This window comes from Taudactylus pleione, unplaced genomic scaffold (assembly GCF_031769625.1).
Source record: "Taudactylus pleione unplaced genomic scaffold, aTauple2 ptg000021l, whole genome shotgun sequence".
Taxonomy (NCBI): domain Eukaryota; kingdom Metazoa; phylum Chordata; class Amphibia; order Anura; family Myobatrachidae; genus Taudactylus; species Taudactylus pleione.
Genome location: NW_028284423.1, coordinates 2,441,512 through 2,465,034, shown reverse-complemented (window position 1 = coordinate 2,465,034; position 23,523 = coordinate 2,441,512). Strand labels below are relative to the sequence as shown.

The following is a 23,523-nucleotide window of genomic DNA, read 5'->3' as shown; positions in this document are numbered from 1 at the left end:
CCCTCTCCCTCTAGGCGCCCCTGGTGGGGGGTTAGGGTTAGCACTAAGGGAGGAGGGTCAGATTTAGGCACCAAGGGGAGAAAGTTAGGTTTAGGCACTAAAGGAGAAGGGAGGGAGGGTTACTATAGTTACCAGACCCATGTCGGGATCCTGAGCATGGGGATGCCACTGTGCACTGTTGGTATATTGACAGCAGGCATCCCGACTGCCAGGATTTCATACTGATTCCTGTGAAAAGGGTGTGAAAACACCCTTTTTCACTTTATTTTAGTAAAAATAATGTTAATAAATAGAGCCCTCAATGTGGTCCAGGATGAGCTGATTTGCAGTCATTGATAATACTATTTTAGTCACGTGTGCCCTCTTGTGGTTGCTTTTGTAATATGACTGCAAAGTTACTGTGTTTGCATCTTAAGGTCTTATAAACACTACTGTACCGTAGGTAAGACCATTGTGCTTATAGCCTCCATTACATAGTGTATATACAATATGTAGAATGTCTGTTATTATACAGATCAGTGATCTTTAGGGTACAGATGTGTCCTCATAACCTAGCCTCAATACGCCATCCAGCGCGAGATGCCTGCCCCAAACCGTGTAGTGTAGCGACTTTTTATTTAAAATTGTGTCTAAATTGCACCACAGATGCAGAGAAACACCACTTAATATGTAGCAGAAATGCCGGGCTCCGACTTTAAGTAGATGAAAGAAGAAGCCGCAAGTCCTGAGGAAGGGGCTGGTTACTGGTTTGGGAGAGAACCCGATGCATTTTTTTTCTTTAAAATGAATCTTTTCTTTAGCCTGCACAGTTCATACTGTACAGTGTAGCTCTGCCCCTTATTGTGTGAATTTCTGTGTGAGTGACAGCCGCTTTCAGCTGACTCTTTCAGCAGATGAAAATTGGAAGTCTTCTGAAAAATTGGACAAATGTGTACCCAGAGATTGGATGTAGAATTTGCGACCAGGTCTGCAGTAAGATTGTATAAACAGTCTGATCTGCTGAGGATTGGACAGGTGTGTACCCAGCTTTAGACGCACCTTCAAACTAACGGGACCTGGTGCGCCGTGAAGGGCTGTCTCGTGCGACTGTGGCAATAGTATATGAGGGCACATTTGTAAATATGTATTCTGTATTCACTGAAGTGCTGGATGCAGCTAAAATAGAACCAGCTGCACCCTGTGCTTCAGTGAGCACAGTCATATATGATTAGATTGATCAATGAGTAAGTAAGCAGAACTGTTATGGATGTTCAAAAAGTGTTTTTCACCATATACTATAATTTATACTGATTGTCTTGCACATTTAAAGTGAAATTTAGTGTTATGTTGTTAAAAATAGGTATGATGTCACAACTGCCATTATTGTTTTTCTTTTTTGTTATATATTTGCCCTTTGCAGTCTGCATTGTTGTATATTCTTAACCATTCACCTTGAGAATAAACAGTGTACATCTGTACATTGCAGGTGCCCTTATCTGTACCCTGTCAAAATGCCATTGGTATCCAGTAACGTGCTTTGAGGTCAGTGTCTGAGGAGGCACACATGAAGATGGGTCTAAGTGCTGTGCTGAGAGCACTCACTGTAACTCTCCCCTCACTACACTAAGCTTCAATGTCCATTGATTCTCCTACCTGCATCACTGTGTCTTCTCTTGCTTCTGCTGAATGAGCTCCGATCTCTAAACACTGCAGTGCACTTCTTGGTAACATCCGGCAACGCCATTTGAGTTAGCTGAAGCTTCCTCACATTGGCCGTCTCCTGCTTGCTTTTACGAGGCCAGGAAATCTGCTTCCTCCGAGGCAGACCTTGGCACTCCCAGGAAAAACCCAAACCGTCTGGTTCCTGCAGAATATCGACATTTCACATGTCCGTATTGTGAACATGTCAACATTCTGCAGTTGTCGACACGGAATATGTCGACATCAAAACTGTGCACATGGTGGTATCGTCATTATGATTGTCGACATTGTAATACCTGCATCTCGTCTGGTTGTGTAGTTGTGTGAGCTGAATAACTTCTTTCCCTATATTTTACTGACCATTTTACTGGAAAATACCATGATCATATACCCTGCTAGTAAGTGGCATATATTTTCCATGTAACAAGTGGTAGCCCTGTGCTGAGAGTTATTTTACGGTCTGTAATATAGAGATATTTTACTGTCTGTTCCAGACTTAGTTTTGCTGCTAGTATGAATCAAAGGAATCACACACTTTGTTGAGCTAAAGTCTTTCCGAGGTGTTTGAAATGCAACATCACTCCAGCACTGAGCAGTGGTAAGCTGAGGATCAGGCCGTCTGCATGGAACATTCCTGACAATGTTATTCCCTCTGCGCCCTCCTTAATAGAAATCTGCTAGCTGCATAATGTTGGATTCTGGAACTCAGGGAAATCCTAGTGCTGATACTTTACAATTTAATAATTGTACACTTCACATGGGTCATTGAAGGATCACTGGGTTAAGTAGCTCTTTATTACAAAGCCAGGCTCAAAATATTTACCATGATTGATTACATTTTGCCTCCAGTGAACACTTCTTTGCAATCAAACATATCCTTAATATAATGTAAACAGCGGGTAGTGGTCAGGAATGTGAGATTAAATGAATGTCTATATATGCACGCAGAATAACTGGAACATAAATATGAAGTGTTCGATTTAATGCCACCATATACTCAGTCGTTCAGGGGATTTATTTGACTGTAAGTGTACTTGTGAGCATTGGATATTTATTATATGATCATACATCCTATTTAATGCCTTTCTTTTACAGGTTGTTTGGATAAAACTGGTTGATGAAGTGATGCCATTAAGGTGTTTTTCATTTTACCATATCAATTCTGGTTAATAGTAATCAGAGTAGAAGAAAGTACTACTATATGCAGATACCAAGGCTGGCCTAGTGGTGGCTTGTGGCATTGCATACAGTACATTCTCATACCTACAGCTGTCATCTATTTGTATACAGATCAGACACCCTGCCGTGGTCTTTTCTCTTTTGCCTGAGTAATAGATCCAAACGATTACTAAGGAGCTGCTTTTTCCTAGGAGCATAACAGCATATTTGATATACTTAAGGACAGTCTGTCTGAGATCTTACATCCAGGAATTTATTTTGAACTCCTCATGCTGACCACTGGCATGTTAAATGGCGTGTAATGCACAGTGTTGGTATTATTGTTACCATCTTCTCTTGGCATGTCAGTCTTCAACAAATATCGTAAGTATCCCGATGCACTACAATAAAACCAGTTCCCATTTCCAGTTGTACTGCTATCGTTCCCTAGCTAACAAGGATAAGAAAAGAGGGAGCACTGGCGTAAAGTGCAAACATTATTTTTTTATTTTACTAGAATTCAGTATGCATATAAAAAAAAAATCCGAAGAAATAAATAGTATAAAATAATTATGAAAGTACCACAAAAGACAATGGTTATAACTTTATAAAAATAAATGTGTGCACACAATTCTAATGTTGTAAATACTGTAATTATCTAAAAACCATTGTCTAAATACATATATAAAAAAAAAAGCAGTATTTATAGCTGGTGGGGCGCAGAGAGTCAGTCAGAGGTTAGTATGTGAGACAATGATCTCATATGAACCGCTAGCACGCCAAGAGATAATTGTTAGTCTTTGATATAGATGGAGGGGATGTAGTCAGTATCCCAGCGTGTGGGATGTCGACGGTCTAAATACCGGTGCTGGCATCCTGAAGGTAAGTATCGGAGGTTAGGGTTAGGCACTATGGGGAGGTTAGGGTTAGGCACCAGGGAGGGAGGGTTAGAATTAGGCACTAAGGGTTAGGTTTAGGGTGCGGGGAGGGGAGGGTTAGGTTTAGGCACTAGGAGGGGAGGATAGGTTTAGGCCCGGGGAGGGAGCGTTGGGGTGCGGCGAAGGGGAAGTTAGGTTTAGGCACTAGGGGGGAGGTTAGGTTTAGGGTGCCGGAAAGGGTAAGTTAGGTTTAGGCACTAGGGAGGAGGTTAGGTTTAGGCACCAGGGAGGGAAGGTTAGAATTAGGCACTAGGGGTTAGGTTTAGGGTGTGGGGAGGGGGAGGTTAGGTTTAGGCACTAGGAGGGGAGGATAGGTTTAGGTCCGGGGAGGGAGCGTTAGGGTGCGGGGAGGGGAAGGTTATGTTTTGGCACTAGGCGGGGAGGTTAGGTTTAGGCACTGGGGAGGGAGGGGTAGGGTAGGGGTTAGGGTTAGTTGTACTATACTTACCTACTGCTGTCGGGATGCCGCTGTCGTATTCTGACCAGCGACATCCCGACCGCCGGCATCTCATACCCAACCCAGATGGAGATATTAGCCTATAGCTCTTTATTAGCAGTGCTAATAGTCTGCAGGTGTAACATGGGTCAGGAGAATGCAGCTGCTCAGTCACTCATATAGTGACATCCATTGGTTGTAATAAATATGCAGTCTAATTGGACTTTTTGATGGTCCTAAGTTCAAAGCAAGCACCCCAGGAAAAGCCCCAATATTACTAAGTTAACTTCATTGACTTATATTATGCTCACCTTAGCAATAACCTAATATGTTGACTTGATAGCATGATGCAATGCAGCACATTTCTTGTTGAAATGTGCTGCATTGCAGACCATTCTCCCATGAGATGGTCATAGTGATCAGAGTACAGCTGTCCTTGTTAGATATGTGAATTAGATACCTTCCCCATGCAAAGCTATGTTTGCTGCAGCTAATACTGGTAAAACTCTTGATAGCTTTCTGGGTGGTGTCCTTTGATCCATAGCTAGGGATTTTTGTGGTCTAATAAATAGACTCCTAGACCCTGCCTCAAACTTTGATACTACAGTACTTGACTTGCTAATGCTTGACTTTCGCCTGGGCTACTTAAAATTTAAACATCATATTAATCATGTTTATACATTAGGGAGCCCATGTAGTTGTTAGAGTGACATATAACATACTCAATAACCATACAGCTTACACTAAGGATAGCTAACTACTGGGATGTGTATTATCTGTGGGAGTACTCTCTTATGAAGACTTGTGTAAAACAACACTATATATTATGATTGCCTGGACTCTGGGGCTGATTCAGACCCGCTCGCAAGCGGGTCGAAGTTTGCCCCCTGCGCATGCGCCGCTTCCGGCATGCGCGAGACCCGACCAGCGACGGGCGCTCCGTCGCTATGGGTCTCGCACCAAAATGTGGTGGCTGTCGATTGTGATTAACAGTTCGCCCCGTTTTTTAGGCGGACGGGGGGTGGCTACACAAACAGGCGTTCCCGAAGGAACGCCTGCCATTTGTGGGAGGCACCACTGACATCACCAATGATGTCAGTGGTGAGCTTCCTGCTCTATTTAGAGCAGGAAGCTCACTGGGGCTTGTGGGAACTAGACCCTACCACAAGGGTCTCGTCGCAAGCCCCGATGGTCGCAACCATCACCTAGCCGCTCGCAAAAGCTGTGGGTGGTCACCTACAGCTCAGCGAGCGGCCAGGAGGCCGGCTCCATAAAAAATTAAAAACGCCCTGATTCAGAGCGAAGAGCGTCCGGCTCTGAATCAGGGCCTCTGTACCTACAGTAGCCAAACAAGACTATGGGGTGTATTTATCACAATCTGCATCTCAGATGTGGTTGGGATGTGATATCTTCTCCCAAAATCACAATTATAATACTTTGCAAGTGGACAATCATGCGAACTCGGCACTGTACAGCGGGGTGCAGGTCATCATGGCTATCGCATCCCCACTCCCCCCCTGCACAGGCCACGTAAGCACCATGTCCCCTGTAAGCCGACCTGGCTGTCGCCAGAAAAGTCTGCAAGTATTAAATAAACATTGCAAGGACTGCTATGTGTTTAGCAAACGCTTCGAAAAGCGGAGCATGCTGTGGAGCTGCACAAGTATGAAAAGAGAAACAATACAGGGATGGAAATCGCGACATTGTCTTTTTGTCTGTGCGGCTGTCGCCTATATTTTACATAGAGATTTGCTTTAGACAGAACAGCTACTCTCTTTACACCACGGCAGACAGATTCCTGTAATTATATCATTATAGCGCCCCCATTTGATTCTTCTTAGTCCTGACATGTTTGGCTGTGGTGAGTAACAGGCTGTACTCTCCCTGGTGGCTTTATTTGCATTGTTACTAGGACATTCATTTATGACACAGTCCAACTGGCACTACTAAAAGTCATATCCAGTATTGATCTTATACAAGACTAAAAAAAAAAAAAAGGACAGAAAGATTAATAAGAGTTGAAGTGTTGCTAGCTTTTCATTGTGATGATGGTGTGGGACTGAGATTGTCAAGGTGCACGTAATATCAATGCCGTACACAAGCAGGGCCTGATACAGAGATGTACAGAACTTCAATGTTCATGTACATCTCCGATGATTTGAGATCGGCACATACACAGAAGCCGTCCTGCGCATATGCAAATCTGTATACGGTGCGCAAAATAATAAAATGTAACCTTTATTAAATTTACATAAAATAATTAAATAACAGCAAAGCAAAATATTGAGTTAAAAGTATAGACAGTGTGTGTATAGAATGAAAGTGATTAAAAATAAAAGAATATATATTCTCTTATGTTGCCGACTGCCTTGTTCAGATGTCTATCAATAAAGGGCTAATACCATATCCTAGTGTTAATGTCTGATCTTGCTATTACTGTACCCCATAAATCAATGGAATCCTGTTTTATCTATACTTTTAACTCAATATTTCGCTTTGCTGTTATTTAATTATTTTATGTAAATTTAATAAAGGTTCCATTTAATTATTTTGTGCACCGTATACCGATTCCTTTTATCTCTTCCTTTCTGCAAACTATCTGTATGAATCTGTGGTAGCACCCACTATTAAAATTAGAATTTAAAATTATTGATTGGGGTTCTCTCTAGGTGCAACATTATATATATATTTATTTTTCCTGTGCAACATAACTTCCCTTCTTATGTTCTCCAGTGCCCTGGACTGGCATTAGCACAGCCCTACGTACAAGGAAGCAACGGCTGTGCTATATGCGTCTATCTTTAAATTAGGCCCTAAGAAGCAGTCAAAATTGCACGCAGAAAGATGCAAGTTTAGTGGGAGTTTTAGGGAAGTAACAGGGTTGACTAGCCAGCCTGCGCCCATGTTCAGACGTTAAAATTGTACCTGCCATAGTGTAGGTGCCATCTTTGATGGTGCAACGATAGTGTGTCATAGTACGAGCGGCAACGGAACAGTACTGCTGCCAGTGGGGGTCTCAGTAGGCTGAGAATTGGTCGCAGCATTTGTATAAAGATGCAGATATGGCTGCAACTGTGTCCATCTCTTAATCAGGCTCTGTATGTTATTACTGCAACTATGTGTGCATGCTGTTCCAAAGCATACACTCAGGGTGGCAGTAATCCTAAACCTGGCAATGTACAAACAGTATGCGATTAGTCTCTAGTAATCCTGCACCCAGGGCCGGTGCTAGGGTATTCGGCGTCACCCTGCAATCTACACATTTGCGTCCACCTATAAAATATGTCCTCTTAAAATGTCTAATATTTACCCCTTATACATGTTATGCTACACAGTAGAACCCCTTATTCTCCTTATGCCACACATTAGTGCCCCTTATACACATTATGCCACACAGTAGTGCTCCCTATACACATTATGCCACACAGTAGTGCTCCCTATACACATTATGCCACACAGTAATGCCCCTTTTTTACAATTTGCCACACAGTAGTGCCCATTATACACATTATGCCAGACAGTAGTTAGTACACCTTATACACATTATGCCACACAGTAGTACCCTTTATACACATTATGCCACATAGAGCCCCTAATTCACATTATGCCACACAGTAGTACTCCTTATACACATTATGTTACTAAAAAGTGGACTGGGCCTAATGCCCAGGCAATCACCAGGGGCCTAATGCTAGACACCTGGTGCTCTAGGGAGGGTGACCAAGGCCGCCTTCCGTTAAGTTGGGAGATACTGCAGTGGGGAGCTTTGCTTAGTGCTTTGCTTCCCTCCACATGCAGCACTCTCCAAGCTTCATCTTTCTCCTGCCACTGGCCTGTCTTGGCCAGTGGCGCCATATTCTGGCTTCTTCCGCGGTTGCCGGAGCTCTTCAAGTGGTGATCTCTTCTGTGGACCACCACCATACTGAAGGCTCCTCTCGGCGGTGTCTGACCTCAGACGCTGCAAGCGGGCAGTTGAATGACGCAGCGAGCCATGATTGGCTGACACTTATGAAAATAGCGATAGAGACGGCAGCCGGTTTCAGGCTTGCACGGTGTCTCTCCAGGCTGGTGCCCTCCTGGAATGCTAATCCCCCTTGCTGCATCTCGCGGCCATGCCTGTACATGTAATGCAATATAATTGTCACAACTTTTTATTATTCACAATAATGATTTTCACTCAGTATATAGTAGAGACCCATTGCTCAATAATATTTAAAATAGTTTCTTATACTGCTGGTCTGGTATATGTGTAAATAAGCTGGGCTTATTATGTGTTCACGTTAATTCAGCATTTATTAGTCCTTAATATAATGTATTTATGTTTTTATTATCATATATTTACCCCAAAACAGTGATTTTCAGCAGTCAGATTTAATAATTAGTCAGCCTAGTCACAAATATTATGGGACGGCTTATAGTAGTGTGATGATTTTCTGATTTTGCAAGGGAATTATAATAGTTACCCTCTCAGAAAATTCTTTCTAGTTCCGGCCAAATAGTTACTTCAGGCAAGAATATTTATCTTTATCACGCAAAGAATTTCTGTTAAGCCTTATTTTTGCTGAAGCCAGCATCTTTTTCTGGAAAAACAAATCCACTACAATAGCAGTGGTAGGGGTTATTTAATGGCAACTTGCAATATAGCAAAGTTGATTATTGCTGCAGTAATAGAGTAATTATTGTTTATTTATTGGTTAAAATGTGACATCTGTTGGTTCAGAGCAATCACACTGTTCGCCTACAGTTTAAAAACTAAATGTTAACCTCAGGTTTTAATTATTTATTTGTTACTAACTTGCCATCTTAAGTGGGGGGTTATGTTGTCTCATGCCCAGTATGGGTCTCCCACTAGCAGAGCCGTGGCTGTTATCTGTGTATCCACCTTTGCTGCTGCTAAAATTAGTGCAATATATTACAATGTTTCCACAGTATTGTACTTTTTTTCACATAGAAGCCATACAAATATTATCAAAGTGTCCAGTGATGTAGTCAGAAACACTGATATGCATTTCGCCTGAGGGCTGCTTTCTCAAGGCATGAGTCATTATTTGGCTGTATAAATCCAAAATTTCTTTCAGACACAGTGACCTACTGTCCCCTGTCATGCTGCTCCCACTCTCTGACCTGCTGGTGCCGCTGCCCTGTTGGTGCCGCTGCCTAAGGAGTTCAGCTCCCCTGGGGACTCAGGCCTCAGTCATTCCCGACGCTCAATGCCCGCCTGCGCTGCTCATCCTGGGCTGTCAGCATGAAGACCTCCTCCTCCACCGCTCTGGTGCTGGATGTGCAGCAGAATCCAAATATTCAGCAGCACTGACACACGTATGGAAGCCCAGCACCCAGTGATCTGCCTCCAGCAGCTGCTGATCATTTGTCCATGTTATATAAATGACCTGCTACCCTCATGACAGGTGCCAGAGGGACTGCCTTCATGCAAGGTGTGACGCTACTGGGGGGCAGTGGTATTACAAGGGGGGTGCGGACCACACTTGTGTGTCAATCGCCGAGGAGTGACACCAAGGTGCCAACTCCTTCTCATTGACAGGAGCCGGGTGCTGCACTGTAGCATTACGTGCAGCACGTGGCTACTGACACAGTGAGGGAGCCGACACTGCACACACACTGGTCCCTAGGGGGCAGTCTGCATCTCCGGCACTCCCGGAGTAACAAAAACTTTCGGATCGCAAGGCCACGCACCCACAACATGAGACTGCGCCCCCTTTTTTTGCCGCGCTCACTACAAGCCCACCCGCACCGCGTGTCACAACAGGTAGGGACGCCACTAATGGGGGGCAGTGCCAGATGTAAAAAAAAATAATTAAATCACAATTTACAGGCGGCCCCCACATATGCTGAGAAACTTCGCAGTCAGCTCTATAGCCAATCTGCCGCTGGAGGGGTGGGCCCAATGGTCCACATCTTGATGGCGGAGACAGTCAGCCTCCCAAATTTTGACTGCCGAAATGTAGACCGCTGACAGAGTCAGGAGAAACTGTTCTTCCCATCTGAGAATTCTGCTCACTTCTTGCATGATTTGAAGGCTCCTTGTGCCTTCTTGATGATTTATGTAGGCGATAGCCCTGGATTTGTCTGAGCGGACTTTAACCAGACGGCCTTGGAGAAGATGTCCTGCTTGACATATGGTCCTGTAAATTGCCCACAGTTCTAAGATATTGATTGGAAAGTTAGGATTCCCTATCCATCCAATGGCCCTGGAAGGTTATCGCCAGAGTGACTGCTCCCTAGCCCTGGAAACAGGCATTCATAGTGAGTAGAGTCCACTCCAGAATAAGCAACAGGCGTACCTTGTACAAGTGATAGGTCTGAAGCCATCAGAAGAGCGAGTGATTAGTCTCTGGAGACAATCTCAACTGGGACTTGATCTGAACATGAGATCTGTTCCACTTAGTCAAAATTTCCGATTGTAAGGTCCTTGAATGGAACTGGGCAAACTCCACTATTTCGAAGGTAGAGACAATTTTGCCTAGACCCTCATGCAGAGATGTACCGACACTCTCCGTAAATGGAGAAGAGATTGTCCAAAGGAAACAATGTTGTCCTGAGGGAGAAAAACCCTCTGGACCAGAGTATCCAAGAGGGCCTCCAAGTGTACCATTTGCTGAGAAGGCACTAGGCTGGATTTGAGCTAATTGAGGAGCCTTCCGTGGGACTGAGGGATCTGAATTGTCAGGTTGAGGTGCTCCTGCAGAGTATCCACTGATCTCCTGAAGTTGTAGAGTGGCCGCCATTACCACCATTACCTTGGTGAACAGCCGAAGAGCTGTCAACAACTCAAAAGGCAAGGCTCAAAATAAGTAGTGGTACAAGTGGACCGCAGAAGGGCAGCGCTGGTTGGAGCATCCTGAGGACAGGCTGCAGGTTGCCTGCAAGGAGCATCTAATGGATACTGGTAGAGCTGCAACAGTGAATTCTGGCTGCAGGGTGCCATTTTAAATGCCGACCGCTGGCTTCCAGACTCTCTAATCCCGACGCCTGTCATTAACCATACGCCGGAAGACCAACGCCCGGCATACAGAACGAACGTACCGATGGATTCGCAGTCTTGCTAAGTATTTAGGATGTGTGTAAGGTAAGGTGGGCGTCCTTATGTTAGGCTGCGTATGGCATAGCGATTGCAGACACTACGCAGACCCATCGCAGTGAGACTGTGTGCGTAATAGCTATTGTGATCGCAGTTGCAATCCTTACTGAATCAAGCCCTTTGTTAGGCGATGCGGAACCCTTGTGGCTCCATATAAATAAAGGATAATCCTAATAATGAGAATTACAAACATCTGTTGTTTCCGCATTCAAAACTCAAATGAGATGATTCTGTCCTGCAAAATCAATTATGTAATGTAAATAGATTGCAGTGACTTCATATAACATAGCAAGGATGTTAGTGAATCTACTGCTATCAGCTGATGGGGTGGATACACAGTCAACCAATGAGAGGATAGCTGCTAACAATTCTCATCATCACTTTGTGTAGTTACATCCGGCCCTCCAGCACCGTCAATAGACATACATACCAAATCTGCATATGCATCATGTCAAACTGTGCTGAAATTTACTTGGCCTACGCATGCTCGCCGCTGCCCGTGCATGCACAGTACAGTATGTAAATGCATATCTTACGCAAAACCCCCCAGAGTTCCATCCAACTCTAAATAAGACACATAGAATAGAAGCTAAGCATATATTCCTCACATATTTACCTCAGCTTAGGACATTGTGAATTAGAATTTATTTTGCCTTCACCGGCCCTCAGTGGTCTTATATAGATCTTTCAGCATGCAAAATATTACTCCGGGCTCATGGCCATTGCCCATCATCGTAAATGTCTTCCCAGTGCCTGTGAGAAATATAAAGGCTTTAAACATACACTCACTGACGTTATAAGAAAGAATGGCTGATATGTAATTATACAATATGTCATGTCAGTAATGAACAGTGACAGACATCATGTGACTAAACCAATATGTATCGGGATGCGGTACATCACTTCACTCTCTCAGGGATGTCACCGCTTATTAGTGAATGGATAGACTATGCACTATTGCATATTTGCTCTGTCCATAATATGCTACCTCCACATTTGGTGGTGGGTGCACCTATTTCCTGGTCAGTGAGAGTTAGAAGCAGTGGTAACCACAGCCTATCACAAGATAACAATGTAACTGTTCAAATGCAAACATCATTTAAGAAAATCTTTTCTATATAAAAATCTAATATATGCACATTTGGGGGCTTTTTAGTCAACACGAAACAACATCGTAGCATAGTTATGTGATCCAATGCAATTTTACCAGTACAGCTATAGTGTAATATATTAGACTTTAGACCAAATCTATAACAATATTTTGGTAAATGAGATTTACCTTCTAACTACCACATTTGTCACCATTCTCATGCTGTTACCATGCCTCAAATAGAAGAGTTGTCCTTAAGAACTATGACTTGTGCCCTTTATTGGATGTTTTCAATTGAAATGTTAATCTATTATCAAGTATCTGTCATCACTAGATTGAGGATTCAGTGCTCAGACCTGGATTGTGTCATGTACCTAACTCCTCACTTTCTGGAATCGCTTTGATAATTACACACCTCGTAAGGAAACTACTAGCTCACAAATACTAACAATACAGATGGTTCATATGTTTTTACCACCGCTCATTTCACCAGCTCACTACTTTCACAAATACAATCAGGCCCATAGACCAGGGGAAGGGGGCATGGCCTAATAACAGGAGGCATGGCCACACCCCCTTAGAGGAGAGAGAAACATAGCTGCGGCACTGCATGCTGGCGGAGGGGGGTACTGTGAGCCCCTCAGCCCAGCACAAATTCAGGGGGGGGGGGGGATCAGTGTGATCGCAATACCCCAACAGGTAGAGGAGACTGCTGCTGCTGGTGAGCTGCAGCGAGCAGTCTCTCACTGCAGCACAGATTGGCTGCAATTGAAAGGGCTCCAGCTAAAATATTTCCCTCTCACCCAGAGTAAGATATTGGTGAGGCTCTAGGGCCAGCTCTGCTTAATTTTGATAGATTAAGGAAAACAAGTTTTCTTAAAGAGCAAAACTAAATCTTTACCTGTATTTAAGGTGATACAATAGCTTCTGTTCTTCTCTATTCCAGGTGACAGTGGAGGAAGTGATGACCACAACTGCTTATCTGGATTTGTTTCTACGTAGTGTCTCAGAACCGACATTGCTGAAGATTTTTCTACGCTTCATTTTCCTCTACCAGCATGAAAAAGTCCAAATCCTGGACACATTGGTCAGCCGCATCAACACACCATTTCGGGTACATATTTAAAACAATAGCTTGTATTTTACAGAAGGCCCAGCCAAAACTAAAGGATAGTTTAAAATGGAGTTCAGTATGTATGCTTAAATAAATGTAATATTTACCAGTGGTGCTGTGTTCTTCTGATGTGATAGTTCTCCCTATGCTTCGTGCTGTACTCCCCTCAGAGCTGCTACTACTTGTTGATTTGTTAGGTCCCGCAATGCTCTGTACTGCTCTTCAGTGGAGAGAGCATACAATAAACAGGAACATACAAGGTATACAAAATAAATTCCAATGTGAAAACAAAAGGTAGGTAAAGCCTGCCTGTGATAGCTTACAAGAGGTGGAAAAAGAGCAGAGCTGACACAAGAGGAGCGCGAGTGTGTTTCACATTGAACATTGGGACCTCAGCAAGGGTACCAGATTCAAACAGGCAGTATTTGGGTGGATAATCTTACCCTGTGAATGATTAGTAATTCTGGTTTCCCTTTTCAAACTCCAACAGTTGTAAAATATGGGTTAACTCCTCATCAGCTAAGTAGAGACTGTATAAAGACATCTCTAGAAGGTATACACCGTAACTCCTCTTTCCCCAGGTGACTTTTTCCTGTCTCTCATCTGAAAAAGGCAATTCCACATTTCTATTTTTTTCCAGTATCATCAGTTTCTTCATACTTGGCCAACACTTTCAGGTCGCCTGTCTTCCAGTTTGACCTTCACCAAGATGTTAGTAGTTCCTATGACCACTCACAGGAAAAAAAAAAAGAATTATGGCCCTATCTGGACAACAGTTGAAGCAGGTCGTTAAGCAGGACAGTTCAGATAATGTTGTTGCTACAGGGATTGGTGCTCAGTAGCGTCACAAGAGGGGTGCTGGCCGTACCCTGTGTCACCCACCGAGGGGTGACACCAAAGTGCCAACTCCTCCTCAGTGACAGGAGCCGCGTGCTGCACTGTAGCATTATGTGCAGCACTTGGCTCCTGACACAGTGAGGGAGCCGGCAGTTTGAAACAGACTTGTCCCCAGGGGCAGTCCGCATCTCCCAGACCCCTGGAGTGACTAAATCTGCCCTAAATACAGTGCAAAAAGCTTTTACCATGGTGCAAAGTTACTTGCTTTTTTCTTTATATATGCTCCCAACTCAGAACCAGCCCCACTGTCAAAAGTCAGTCTTGGATCATGAACTCACTTCCCTAGTTGATCTGCAGCAAGCAGGATGCCATCAGCACGGGCTAATCGGGCTAATCTACGGGCGCAAAGAGTGACTCTTCCATTTAAACCCGCAGGAAAGCAGTGTGTGCACTTTTTCAAAGCTATTCTTCCCTACTGGGAATTAAATGACACAAAGAAGTCACCAATATTACTACTCCTACAGCAGAAATGGCAGGCAGCTGCATACAGAGCACTAGCTCACAGCATATAGATAACTTGCAAAGTACATACAAGCTCTGGGGTGGTTGGAGACGGAACAGCAGAGAGGGCTGTGAATTCCCATTCCAGAATTAGGCAGCCACCGCTGCGATTAACGGACTGTATAACAGAATCCCAGATGGGTGCAGCAGGAGGGAGAAACAATATTTAGCATCATTCATGATACATAAGGAGTGCAGCTCAGGGCTCCATAGGTTCCTGGGGCCTGGTCACACTTACGTCTGCTCTGACTCCTATTACTAAACCACAGCACACAGCGCAAGGTTTGATATGGAGTCATAGTAGATGTTCTCACAAACATTCACAGTCACTCTGGCTACTCTAACTTATGGCTTACTTATTCAAATAAATCACTTGGTACTTATTACTAGACCTGGATTCTAAGAAGATTTTTGGAAACCCTGTACCTAAATTTGACCTGTCACAATCACAATCAATACAGCAAAACTACAGTACATCTAGTGCCTTCTCAACAGCAATAGTTCTTAGGAGTACAGCTCGACAAAGCAAATGGCACAGATGGCTTTATTTATGAAGCAGAAGCTTTTGTAAGACGTTGCTTCCCAGCGGGTTGCAGGTACATATTGAAAACGGCACCTGCAGTCAGTGTAAAGCACTCCGGGACGTTTTAAATTTTCACCTGCAACCTTCCATGAATCAGTGGCTTACAAAATCCTCTGCTTCATTAATAAAGCCTAGTGTCATTGTTGAATTAAAGATTTGTAAATATTCAACATGTAGAACAGGCAACCCTTGGAGTTAGTGACACCTGTGGGGTTGTTCCTTCTCCTGCTATGCACACTGCTCCTCCCATCACGGTGGTGACCTTTTTGGGGCGCTAGCTAGACCCTGTCCTAAAGAAGAACCCAAGTGTGGTATAACCAGTAAAACCTGGGACTTTAATGAGTGAACCCTGCAACAGTTAGTCCTGATCATAATGTATAAAGTTAATGTTATAATGTTTATACAAACAGTATAAAATTCGGACGCATGTTTTGTTTTCAAACTACAAATTATTAACTTAACTTTAACAAACTATCTTAAAAAAGTTTTGAATCCTTGTATTATGTTGTAATGGTTGTGGTACTTGTAATGTTGAATGTCTGCACTCAAAGTTAGAAATGTTGCCTACCCTTGATCTAGCATAGCAACTTCAGTCTCAGCAAATGGTGTAAAGAAGGGATTGACTTTGTCTAAGAATGTTTTCATCCACTGTAAGTAAGCATTCTTCTTACGTGGCATATGCTAGACCTTCAATTGTAACTACATATTCAATGGGATTACATACAGTATATCACAAAGGATTCCTTTTATGGTAGCTGGATCCAAGACTACAGAATTATGGAGTGTCCCTCTCAGAATGGGTTCTGTCCAAAACAGTCTCTAGCTCTATAGTTTGGCGCTCTCATCTACTTTACAGGTGTGGTATATGGAACGTGGCTCTAGAGCAACAGATACATGCATGCAAAATTCAAAAAGTATGACTGTTCTGCAGCTTTCTGTTTTATAAGGCACAATCATCACAGGATCTTTACCAGTAATCAGACAGTAATTGCTTTCATAAACAGCCAAGATGTCAGGACGCTGGTGGCCCAAGTATTGACTGTCATGGGCAGAAGAGAATGTGGTATCCCTCTCTACGTTGTATGTGGCAAGCAAAGACAAAAGGATAGCTGTTATCTCTATTATTAACAAGTCCATCCTGGAGAAATGGCTAGTACAGTTTGTATTTCCTCAAGTAGACCTAGTGACAGTATCTTTGAACACCAAGGTACTGTAGCTCAGTTCTATTCCATTACGGGGACACCACAGCAAAAGGAATAGACTGTTTTGATGACCCTCTCATTGTCTTACCTACAGAAGTTCAAAAAAGCAATATACTTGACACCAAATGTCCTGTTTTCGGGGTGTGGCGATAAAGAGGTCTTTACTAAGATATACAGGACTCTTAATTGAGGTCCTTCTTAAAGCCAGAAAACAAATTTCTAAATCTATTTACTATAGAATTATGGACATTTGTTCTGTGGTGTATTTATAAACTATTTGATCCTGCTTCTGCTACCATTCAGCAGGTTCTGGATTTTCATGTATTAGCTTGCTCTCACTACCCACAAAGTTCAGGTGTCTGTCTGTCTAGTGTTTCCCTTTTGTCTGTCTGTTGAATATATTTTATTCTAGCAGTAAATTTTGTGGCACCTTGGGATTTTAATTCAGTATTGCCACTTAATCTATTGCAATCTCTTACTCATATACCTATCCTCAATACTGCAACTCCATTTATCTGCCTATACATTTGCTTTGATTTCAACTTTTTCAACTCCTTCACTAGTTTCAGTTCTCCTACATAATACTGTGTAGGTGCTTCATCTAAACATTCAAAGCACTAAATCGTTCCTGTCTTTCCTACGTCTCTTTCCTCATCTGAATCCTCATGCTCTCTCTCTGCTCTTCCTCTACCTGTCACCTTGCTCTGCCCTGATTACCTCCTCCCACTCCTGCATCCAAGACTTATCCCGTGTTGCTCTCCTCATGTGTAACTCAGTCCCTTGTTCGTGCAGTTTCAAGCGTTACCTGTTCATCGAAAGCCTCTTCTAAAATTCTTAACTTTAAACTCTCTACTCTCCTGTGTCATGTCTTCCCATTTATACCACGACTCCCCATGTCTGTAAGCTCTCACGAACAGAGCCCTTTACACCATTGTTCTCTCCCTGCACTATCCCAGTCTCCAGTGCTCTCACAGTCTATATCTATGATCCTTCAGTCCACCCACTGCAGGGCACTGGGTCATTGAGTTATACTGTGTTACATTTCTTACACTTTGTTGCTGTTAATACTATTACTGGATGCGCTAACGTCTGATCTCTTTGAGCCTTTGCAAGATGTCTCCCTCAATGGCTTACCTTTAAGATATTGTTTCTGGCAGGAATAATTGTTGCCATTGAGAAGGAATGTTACGTGTTTATGGTGTAAGGAGCCAGTTTTGAATATTTATACGGACAAACTGATGCTGCAAACTAATCCTATCATCCTTCATAATGTAGCTTCCGGGATCATTCTGATCATTCTGCTCGCAACCAACTAATGATGATGGACAATTACATACTTTGGATCTTGTCAAGGCAATTCTGGTTTAAATCTCCAGAACGTAAAAAATTTAGGAAGACAGATCAACTTTTTGTCTTTCCTGTAAGACTAGGTCAAAAATATGTTCTGTCCAGATATACTTTTGTGAAATGAATCAAGGATGTAATTCTGCAGGCTTACAAGGAGAATGGCTATAATATGCTATGCGTAATAAGGGCACATATTACAATAAGTGGTTGGCAACTTCCTGGGTACACAGCAATCTATGCAAAACAGATGGGTGGTTATCTCTTCATACATTTACCAAACATTATCTCTTGACAATTTCTGTAGATGCTCCAATTATAAAAAAAATTCTTTAAAAAGTTATTCAATTAAAATATTTATTTTTTTTGCATTTTCTTTGCACTTTTATAATGTTGATTATATTTAACCCACAATCTTCTTTCATATATTGATTGGTTGTGTCCCATAGGTCATGGCTGTCATTGAGTTTGAAAAGAAAGTCAAATTATTATTATTATTCATTTTAGTTCCTTGGAAAGGAATGCTGTGAAAATGAACATTAATTCAGTGTTTAAGAATATAAATTGTTCTGTGATAACATCTGTTAAAATCTTCTTAATTATAATAAGGCCCCTATTTACTACAATCCCCATTTAAAATGCGGTTGTACAGTAGTGTGATATTTTCGACTAAATTTGCATTGCGAATTTAGGAAATATCACTTGGATGTACTAACATCTGCATGCAGCGACAGAGCTTACGATAAAGCTTTATCCCTGCGAATCCACGCCGCACACTTCTCATGGTGTTTTTCGCTACTCTTCCCGCGGCACCCCTCCTGTGCTCCCCCCAGCTGACACTTACTGTACGTCAGTGAATGGTGAGCTCTGTCCTCCGGTCAGCTGGGGCTCCTGGTCTGTGACCGCAGTCAGCTGTGCTGTAAACTGAGATGCCGGTTTCCAGCACTGCTGACCGGGGTCACGGTGCAGGAGCCCTGGTGACCAGCTGATCGGAGGAGAGAATTTACCATCCAGCGGACTCCCAGCTGCTGGTAAGTGTTTGAGGGTTTTTGTTTGGTTTTTTTTTTACAATTTTTTTTTTTTTTACAGTGATCAGCTTGTCTATTTAGACCACAAAGCTGATCACCGGGGCCGGCTCAAGACGTGTATTTTTTCACAGTATATATTTAGTAAATCTGGGCAGATTATATTTCCCATTACAAGCATGGGAAATACGATCTGTTTACTAAAAATTTGTGAATTAAAAGGATTGGAGTAGTTTTTCACGAGGCAGAGGAGAGGAGACTGCTGCTGCTCCTCAGCGGCAGCGAGCAGTCTCACTGGTCTTCCACTGTAGCCCAGCACACAGCAGCGTGTGCTGGGCTGCTTACCGGTAATAGGGAGGGGGGTTGGCGTCAGACCCGAACCCCTCTAACAAGTCCTAGTAATTACTACCCACCCCCCCTCTCAGCACCCCTGATTATCGGTGATCTGCGCGTGTGTCAAACGCAGGTGTGTAGAAACCGTTTTAAGGGAGTGTCTCGATCCCATTTGCAGTAAAAATGTCTCTAGCGTCTCAGTTGCCGCAGCCATTGTGTGCGACCATAGGGCTACTTATAGAAGGCCGATTAACGAATGATCTGCGACCGATGCTGCACCTTTCTAAGCAGTCTCTCGGATTTGCAAAGCCACCGGTAGAGCATCTCAAAACAAATCCAGGCAGCTGCGAGATTTGCATATTTTTGCACAGCCGCTGTGTACAAATTTACAGCTGTGGTGCCATTAGAATACATCTCTTCATACCTGCGCACTGGACAGCTACGGACGCCATTAGCGTGCTGGCCGGGCTATTCATTGTGTATATTTCGCAGAGCTGGGAGTTGTCCACTTACCTGTAATTAGGGTTGATGCTCCTTTCCCATCAAGTAATGCATTCAGCACAGGTCATGACAATTGAAGAAACATAGGAATAGTTCACTATATACTTGCTATGGGAGCCACCCCCAGACAGAGCTATCATTTTATTTTAATTTTTTTAATCATTATTTATTTAAGGTCTGCATTTAAGAAATGAGGATCTGTTTCATTAAAAAAAAAAATGAAAACAAAATCAAATAAATTGTTCTCATCAACTGGTGAATATATATGAAAAAGAGAATAAATATATATAATTTTTTATCAGGAAGCCCCCTACCATATTTGCCATTTACATGCGCTGTTAGTTGAATTGGCAACCAAATACAAAGATTCATTTGTTTAACCGCACAGCAATTCAACAGATGTCACTTTGAAGAAAATACTTGCCTTTCTTTGAGGAAGCATTTCAGGGAGATTATGAAAAAAACACCTATGAGCGCGGCAATAAAGTGGACGTGTACGGCTACATCTGAGAGGCGTCATAAAACTGACTAAAGATGGGTACACACTGACAGATATCAATTGATCGGCCAATATCTGCTGCCCGTCGGCTGGTGTGTACCAACGACATGTCTGCTTTGCTGCAGAGCCGATGGCAGATATATCTCCAGAGTGTACAGGCGGTCTGCTGACCACCCGTACACATGCAGCAGAGGCCATGGGGGGGATGAGCAGATGATGGGCCCAATCAGTGTGTATGATCTGCAGATATATCTGTATAGTATGTACCCAGTATTGCATTCAAATGTAAATGAGCCCCAAAGCAGTTGGTAAGATCTACTTGTTGATGAAAACGCACTGATACTTATCAGGGCTTGCTCATGTACTGTGTTTTACAAGGGGTTCCATATAAGTGGCCGAGAGACCCCTTATATGAAACTGCATGTAGCCATAGGGATCGTTGTGACTTATAACCAATGCAGGGAAATGGCACAAGCTGTTATATTCATTCAAATGGGGTTGGGTATGAAATCCCAGCTGTTGGGATGCCGCTGGTCAGAATCCCGACACCCATAGGAAGTAATGGTAAGTATTTTTCTAACCCCTAACCCACACTCCCCAGTGCCTAACCCACCCTCCCCAGTGCCTAACCCTAACCTCCCCCTCCCCGCACCCTAAACCTAACACCCTTTCCCCGGTGCCTAAATCTAACCTCCCCCTCCCCACATCCTAATCCTAACGCTCCCTACCCGGTGCCTAACCCTAACCCTCCCCCTAATGCCTAACCCTAACCCCACTACTTAACCCTAACCTCCCCCTAACACCCTGATCCTTACCTTCGGTATGCCGGCAGTCGGGATTTCGGTACGCCAGGGTGCTGACTACATCCCATTTTTTTCTACCTCTCTTTCATTGAAAAAAGTTGCTTCCTTTCATTAGTACTGTGCAGAGAGTACACTGTGAGAAAATATGTGCAGTTTGGCATTTTAATACCTTCTAGCAAAGGGTATATTTTATTTTATCATCTAAATATGACAGCATGCTATGATAATTTGTCTTACATATCGCTTTCTGCTGACTGCCTTAATGCATTATAGTACAAATTCTAAATGTTACATGCACAATGATTGCATTATGTATTAGTAATTTAACTGAAATATCGATATTTTCTAGGTAACTTTTTATATACACAGAACAATGTTCATGCTTTGTGTATTTCTGTCATAAAATCTAAATTATTTCTTACATTAACTCTGAAGATTGAAAGTGTAAACGCTGGCAAAGAGAAGTTGAATAGATTTTGGGGAAAAGATTACTATTGTTAATTAAGAGCTTGCTGCGTCCTGTAGGTGTCTCTAATCCATATCTTGGCATGGCCTGTGTTGCTGCCAGTGCCTATTGTAATACAGATGGCCTTGTTGCTGGGAGATGCTACAGTCTAACAGAGTACTGACTGAGATAGAGAAGCTTTGTACATAAAAATCAAATCATCATAAATCCTATAAACTACACACCCATACAAACTAAACCAAACGAACAGGTAGTGCAGAATACTAAAGAGGAGGCCAGCTAGTGCATCTTATGTACCACCAACATCTATATGCTGAGCTGCAGCTATTTTGTTAATCGCATTATTTTAGAACTGTGGCATAATCAACCATGTATTTTTATGGCAATTTGGTCACTAGATGTCACTGTTGGATTCTGTTTTTTTTTTTTTTTTTAAATTTAAGTAGTTTAAAGTAACCGAGGGAAAAAGTTGCACCTTGACCATTAAACCTGTGCAAATGCCAACTATAATATATATTGTAATGGTCTGATCATATTGTGTCCTGTATTGGTTTTCCTAGCTCTGTGTAGTGTCCTTGGCACTGTTTCGATCACTCATTGGCTTACATTGTGAAGATGTGATGTTACAACTCATTTTAAGGTATGTTTTTGTTTTAATCTGTTCTAATGAAATGCTTATTTTGAATGATTGGTGTACGCTATGTATATTTTGATGCTCTCATTATGCTTCTGTTAGTTATAGAAGTTAGCATTCCCAATATTTTGTAATAGTACTATGGCTTGTTTCATTCACAAGACAGCAGACTGCTATTACTGTGAGGCTTTATTCTAATAACTGAATGTGGATACTTTCAAATTATATCTCTGGGCCTGATTTAGCAAGGAACGCAGTTGCGTATATGCACACAATCGGACGATTAATTTGCACTGCGCATGCGTATGGATCGCAGCGTGCATGCACAAGCCGACGCTGCGGTCAGAACTGCGTACGCAGAGGCTTTACAGAGTAATTGACAGGAAGTGCTGTTTGTGGGTGGTCAGGTGAACGCAGGCATGCCAGTGCCTTTCAACGCCATTGCACAGACGTGCATAAATTAGCCACTGCTATACCAGACGCCTCCTGAATACTCATAGTGTGCACAGAAGTAAGCAATTCCAGGATGAGGTCTGGGCTTCCTTAATTGTGCATTTGGGTCCGATGTTACCGATTGTTTCGCTATGTTGCCCTAGTATACGGATGTGAGTAAGGGGAAGTGGGTGTCCTTATGTCAGGCTGCCTACGCAATGTGAATGCAAACATTTTAAATAGCACTGCTGATATTAGCAACTGTGCTGTGTACGTATAAGCAGAATAGCGGTCCATGCTGAATCAGGCCCAATGTCTCATCTCTGAGTGAAAGTGCTACAGAACAATTAAACTAAGGTTTAAATATAGTGTTTGTGCTTCAGGCTTTGCCAGCCTTGTCTGTTAATGATTTTCTTACACTTAACATACTAAAAAGAAAGGTCCATCACTCTTGCAAGAAATGATTTGTTCAAGACTAATGCTGGGCCCACACTACATATATCGATTGAACGACTAACGATATATATTGTAGCGGATCGCCGGCTATGTACACTCGATATGTCTGTGAATTACGTCGTTCAGAAATTTCACATTGGCCCTGCAGCACAGCAGATGGAGATTTATCTTGCAACTATATGGGTACGTCTGACTGTGTACAGGCGACCCACCGACCACACTTACTCTGGCTGCAGGGATCGCAGACACTGACATCACAACTGGTCGGGCAAATTTAAATGCCTGCCCAGTTGTGATGTCTGGCCAGTCAAATCGAGCTGCCAATTCGAAAG

General features: G+C 42.8%; 1 protein-coding gene across 2 annotated transcripts in view; it reads left to right on the top strand.

The window, feature by feature from the left end:
• The window catches only part of FHIP1A (FHF complex subunit HOOK interacting protein 1A), a 312,507-nt gene that overhangs the window by 243,792 nt on the left and 45,192 nt on the right, over positions 1 to 23,523 (top strand). For both annotated transcript variants that reach the window (XM_088448272.1, XM_088448280.1), the window contains 2 exons: positions 13,348 to 13,515; positions 22,230 to 22,309. In XM_088448272.1, coding sequence (XP_088304398.1) covers positions 13,348 to 13,515; positions 22,230 to 22,309 — 248 coding nt within the window. The remainder of the gene's footprint in view (positions 1 to 13,347; positions 13,516 to 22,229; positions 22,310 to 23,523) is intronic.